This window comes from Oenanthe melanoleuca, chromosome 7 (genome assembly GCF_029582105.1).
Source record: "Oenanthe melanoleuca isolate GR-GAL-2019-014 chromosome 7, OMel1.0, whole genome shotgun sequence".
In the NCBI taxonomy this organism is placed as follows: domain Eukaryota; kingdom Metazoa; phylum Chordata; class Aves; order Passeriformes; family Muscicapidae; genus Oenanthe; species Oenanthe melanoleuca.
Genome location: NC_079341.1, coordinates 27,932,382 through 27,938,381, shown reverse-complemented (window position 1 = coordinate 27,938,381; position 6,000 = coordinate 27,932,382). Strand labels below are relative to the sequence as shown.

Below are 6,000 nucleotides of genomic sequence, written 5' to 3'. Positions count from 1 at the left end.
AATGCTCTCTGAAGATCAGGCACCTTGGTGCTGCCTGTGGCATCTGAGTCACTCAGGTCACTCCATTTGCCAGGACTGGGGTGCTTACTTCCATGACTAAAGCACAATCATGATTGATTTGTGCTTCATGTCCCAAACTGACATGGCTTGAGTTGTTCCTCGGGTGGAGGCAAATTTGGAGCAAGAAGATGGCAAAAGCTGTAGGGAGTAGACTAGAGCATGGATTGACAGAGGGATGCCTCTGAGGTGGCCTTTCCCAGGGCTTTCACCCAGGATTATTCAAGTACCAGGATGAGGATTTCCGAGTGTGCTTCATGGTGATGAGGTGTGGGAAGGTGCAGGGATAAAACACTCGCAGGTGGAGAGAAAAGCCCGGGAGCAGCAGAGAGCGAGTCCTGTCTGGGTAAATCTGAGGCCATTAACGCGCTGCTGTGGGCTCGTCAGTGCCACCTCTTGGGTGGAAAGGGGCTTCCAGGAGAGTCTGTGTACATGGGAGTCTGTGTACATGGGAGTCTGTGTACATCGGAGTCTGTGTACATCGGAGTCTGTGTACATCAGGGTTTGTGTACATCACGGTTCGTGTACATCAGGGTTTGTGTACATCAGGGTTTGAGTACATCACAGTTCGTGTACATCACAGTTCGTGTACATCAGACGTGGTGAGGTGTCTCCAGTCACCCTCTCCTTTGGAAGGTCGGGCTCTGCTTGGCTTGTGGAAATTAAGTCTGATTCTGAAGCAGCTCGAGGAAAAAGCACAGGGCTCGGGAGCGACTCGAGGGGAGATGCTGGCCAGGACGGGTTTGTGCTCCCCGGGGAGGGAGGGCTCAGCGGGGACCCCAAACCCGGCACATCGGGATGCCGGCAGCTCCGGCAGAGCCCAGCCCACTGCTCTGCGCAGGGCTCGCTCCCAGAACCAGGAGCGTGAAATTATGAAGGGGAATTTCAGAACAATGAAGGGAAATCCTTTGCCTCCCGTACAGCCCGGCCTGGGAAATCCACCGCTGCAAGAAGTTGCAGCTCAAACGCTGCTGCTGGCGTTTGAAAGGGAATCAGCTTTACAACCAAGAAAAGAGCTGAAGTTACTTGTCGAGGACTTGATTTCCACGGAATTTACGTTCGGGGCTGTGCGGTGCGGGAGGGGGTGACCCTGCCGTGGCGGTGCGGGCTCTGCGCGCTGCCCGCATTCAAAAGCGGAGCCGGGGCAGCTCCGAGGGCAGGGGGGTCCGGGGAGATGCTGCGGGAAAAATAAAGTGAAAAATGGACATTATTATTATTATTATTATTATTATTATTATTATTATCATCATCATCATCATCATCATCATCATCATCATCATCATTAGTCCCACTGGTGCCGCAGCCGGCGGGGGCGGGAGGGGGCGGCCGCTGGGGGCCGGGCCGGGCCGGGCCGGGCCGGGGGGGCCGTGGGGAGTCGGGCCATGCCGAGCCGAGCCGAGCCGCGGCTGGGTGATGTCAGGCTCGAGGAGGAGCCTCCGCCGCCTGCCCTTTTACTTTCGGGCGCCGGCACTTGGCCGCAGGCTGCTGCCGCTGCTGGCCGGGCCCCCCCTAGCCCCCTCCGCTATGGGCACCCCGCACTTTTAAGGCGCCGCCCCGAGGCGGGGGGGGCACGGGGAATTCATTAAAAATAGCTATTTACGTGGTTATTCATTGCCCCGCTCCGGGTATGTGAACAACCACCCCCCTGCCCCCCCGGCCTCCCCTCCCATCCACCCCCAGCGCCATGCCGGCAGCCTGCACCCTGCTGCTGCTGCTGGGCTTGGGGCTGGTCCCGGTCCCACCGGCCGGATCGCTGCCCCTCTCTTCCCCACGGCGCCTTCCTCCACCGCCCCCTCCTCCTCCTCCGTCCCGGAGCCGTCTGGGCCGCCCTTCCTCGCTTCCCGCCGCGGGACCGGCCGGCAGCCCGGGTGAGTGCCGGGGATGGGATGGGATGGGGATGGGGATGGGGATGGGATGGGGATGGGGATGGGGATGGGGATGGGGATGGGGATGGGGATGGGGATGGGGATGGGGATGGGGTCGGGGTTTGTCCCGGCAGCGGCGGAGGGAGCGCGGGGTGCGCAGCGAGCGGGGCTCTGCGCAGCGGGACCCCGCACTCCCGTTCTGAGCATCCCGACAGCACCCGGAGCTGGTTCAGCTCACAAGTGTAACACTCCCCTCCCCAGCTCCTTTCCCTTTCTAACCTTGCCCAGCTCATCGTGCCACAGGCAGCTGCTTCGGTGGATGAAGGTTTGGGATGGGAATGTGGGTGGGAAAGTGTAAACACGTTGTAGCTGTGAGGACTGACTGGAAGGCGAGCGGTGGAAACTTCACAGAGGAACTCGAGGAAGGTTTTTGGGGGCACCAGTACTGCCTACACTGTCTACCCACCCAGGTGGGAAATTGGGAGCTCCTGTAGGTGGTCTTCAGGGTCTGGGTTGTGTCCTGCTTGTCTCCAGAAATGCTCTCATCTCACCTTAGGTACTGACCCCTATCAGATGCTACCAGCTCTCTATAAATTCCTTCTCTCTCTGTGTCGCCTACAGACTGTCAGATTAGTCATGTATAAAGTCACATTTTTCCTTGCATGCCCCATCTACAGTGCTATTATCACGAGCAATGCCTAGTTTCGTGCTTTACAGATTGCGCTGAATTTGGTTTCAGCACAGGATAAACCTTTTTTTTTTTTTTTTTCCCAGAACAAGCAGGGACGTTTCAAGTGTCATTCAGTAAACTGACTCTCTTACTCACCAAAGAAGGCACATAGCTCTAAGGATGACTAATTCTCAATGAGTTTGGAAGGCACTGGGTGTCTGCAGGTGGTATAAGGAATCCAATATGTCAAATTAGTCCTGCGTAGGTTTTAGGTGGGTTTTAGGATTCATTGCTTGCCTCAACTGGACTGTCAAATCTTATTTTTTAATTTCTGATGTGGAGAGAATATCATGGTTTGGAACTTGGGGTTAAGTTTAGTTGCATGGAGCTGTAAAATTTCAGGAAATGTGACAAAACTACATTTATAACATTTTAGTTTTCTTCACAAACCCAAGGCGTGCCTTTGTAGGATGTATCCACACGAGACCAAATGTGTGGCTGGGGGTATCAGCTGGAATGTAGCCTGCAGTGGATTAGAAAGCTCCTAACTAGCAGTGCTTGAGAGAGCAGCTTTGTGACTAGGATACTGCATGGAAATGAAGGAGATTTGGGTCTGTTCCCAGCTCAGCTACTTCTTTGTGCCACTCCAAGTATTGCTTTGCCCTTCAAACTGGGAGAGAATAATACTGCCTTACCTGCTACCAACCTTGTGAAGATAAAATCTGCAATTTGCCAGTGAACTGCTCACCTATTATTTGATGAAAGCTGTGCAAATTCCTCAGTGGACAGAAAAAAATATTTAATTTCATCTCAGCTTTCGGTCTGGCATCTTTTCCTGTGACCTTGATGCCTCCTGAGAGTCAGTAGAGGAATGCATTTCCTTTGTTAGGAGTCTGAAAAGCTCGAACTATCTGTCCACATGCTGGAAAAGCCATTTGTCAGGCCAGCAGTGCCTGACTGCCTGGCTCAGCAGTGGAGGCTTTGCCCTGTACAGGCAGTGCTCAGCAGCTACAGGTGCTTGTGAATTGTGTCAGCCCCAGCCAGAAGGAACAGGGGATGCATCGTGAAGGAGTGATAAGCAGCCCAGCAGCAGCTTGCTCCCCAGCATCATGAATCACACTGGGTCCTGGCAGCTGCATTCACTGGCTGTTAGCTCCAGCTCTGTGCCTGCCAGTCAAGGGAATTGTCTGCTGTGGTGGGAGCAGGCTGGGGGATCTCCTGAATCACTCTCAGGTTGAGGTGTAGACTCGTGAGAAATCCCTGTTTGTGTCACCACTGCTCCTGCCCCTCGGGGGCATCTCCCACCTTTGAAAACACTTTCTTGAAACGGAGGGAGCATTTCTTGTGAACCCATCACCCTGGCACTACCAGGAAATGGAGATTACATCTCCCTTTGCAGCAGTCTGGGGCTGGGCAGAAAGCCCTTTCTCAGGCAGGGCTTAGTGAGCAGATGGTGAGGCAGTGGTGGAGAAATGGGGCTTTTGAGTCTCTCACAAACCGTGGGGCAAGGCAGCAGGGCTGCCCTCACTGCCTTCCTGGCCAGCTTGTGCCTCAGCCTGCACCTGCCACCTCCGTGGGATTGTCTGCTGCAGAGATGAGGACAGATGGCTTTAGCCTGGGTTTAAAATACTGTCTAAACCCGAGGAGAGGAACATGGGAAAAAAAAAAAAAAAAGCAGGTGAAGTATGAAGCAAGAAAGCTGGTGACAGTAAAGTTGAAGCATTATCAAGTCCCTCCATGATATCTCTTCTGGCAGCTGCTGCTGGGCACTGGGTGAGCTGAAGGGCACTGTGTGCCACCAGCCTGATCAGCTCAGGGCTTGGTTACAAGCTCTGTCCTCCTGCAGGTCTCAGCATTTCAGGTTTCCCATCTGTGAAATGGGAATAATTCCAGTGACACCACAGGGACAGCAGAGGTAACACTGAACCTGACAAAAGTCACTGTGGCTGAGGTCTCCCTGCTCCTGCCACCTCCCTTTTCCTGCTGCTTCTACCCACACAGGTGCCCAGCACAGCATGGAGCCTCTGGCAATGGGCTTTCCCTGAGAAGCTGGTCTGCTTTTCTGCCATCTGTGTCTGTCCTTCTGTCCCTGCTCCCTCTCTCCCATGGCAGGTGCCACCTTTCTATGTGGCTTCCCTGGTGGGAGCCTTGGCAATGAGCTGTGAAAAGAATCAGCTTTAGTTGCAGCGGAGATTTAGGCTGGCTGCTGGGAGAGACTTTCCAAATTTCTTAGAAGGGTAAACAGTCTGTATTTATTTATATATATTTTTAACTTTCTATATGAAACTTTCTGTGTGAGGAAAAAGTAAAGTTATGAGTGAGAGAAGATGCTGAGGATGTTTGTTTGCACAAAGGTGTGGTGTTGATTCCGACCCTGCCTCTCATTTTGCAGTCTGTACTTTGTGGCTCCTGGGGGCAGAAGCCCAGCTCTCCCTGCAGCCACACTGATGCACAGAGGTGCAAGGTGCTGCTCTCCAGCTTTGATGCAATTTCAGGTGACTGTGGGTGGTGCAGGAAGGATGTTTCCTCCCCGTGTGGTGCAGGGACAAGGAGAGATTGTCTCCTGTGCCTCTGCATCACTATCAAAAGGCTGCAGAGTTTCCCTGTCTTGGGCATCTTTGCTACTCCTCTGTGAGCTCTAAGTGGATTTGTTTGGTGTGCTGTGAATGTGATCTCCCCAGGGTTGTATGGATTTAGCTCTGCTCCTTTGGGGTACATAATTTAAAGCAAAAAAGAAAAGAGAAAGAAGAAAAGGCATTTCAGAAGAAGGAGGGAGATTGGAGATCAGCTTTCCTGCCTGTTCTGTCTCAAGCTCTAGAAGGTAGCAGGGGTTATCCACTGTGCAGCTGGGTTCATCAATCTGTGGAAGCACTTTATGTGATATTTAAGGGCTAAATGAGTACAGTCTGAGAGATAATTGTGTGACCTGGCTGGCAGGGAGCACACAGTGATGTATTGATTGGCATTGCTGAGATGTGAGCAGGGCACTGGGTAGGGGGAGAGCTGCCCTAGCTGAAGCCCAAGACTGGGCTCTCCATAAAGTCTGATTTCCCAGTACCAAACCACCAGTGCCAGCCTGTGCCCATTCAGCAGGTGTCAGCAGCATGATGGCTCCAGCAGCCATCACCTTTTCAGAGGGATACTTTAACTTGCTTGATGTTTTTCTCGTGGCTGGGGGGATGAGGGACATGGGCTGCTGCTGTCATGTTTGCAGGGGCTGGTGCCAGCCTTGCTGGGTGTGTTCCTTAGCAAATATTCTTTTTAGTATCAGAAGCTGCAGATACTGATCTGTTTAGAGGAGAGTAGAGTTTCTGGGACAGCTTGTTTTCTTCACCTGCTCTTACAGATACCAGTTTTTGGGCTGCCAGTCAGAAGCTCTCTGTGACTGAACTCTCAAGCTGTGTGCGC

At 53.0% G+C, this 6,000-nt stretch overlaps 1 protein-coding gene across 3 annotated transcripts in view; it reads left to right on the top strand.

Annotated features, from left to right (window-relative positions):
• The first annotated feature begins 1,511 nt into the window (after positions 1 to 1,511).
• HEG1 (heart development protein with EGF like domains 1) overlaps positions 1,512 to 6,000 on the top strand; it is a 50,109-nt gene continuing 45,620 nt past the window's right edge. For all 3 annotated transcript variants that reach the window (XM_056496516.1, XM_056496515.1, XM_056496517.1), the window contains exon 1: positions 1,512 to 1,925. In XM_056496516.1, coding sequence (XP_056352491.1) covers positions 1,742 to 1,925 — 184 coding nt within the window. In that variant the 5' untranslated portion in view covers positions 1,512 to 1,741. The remainder of the gene's footprint in view (positions 1,926 to 6,000) is intronic.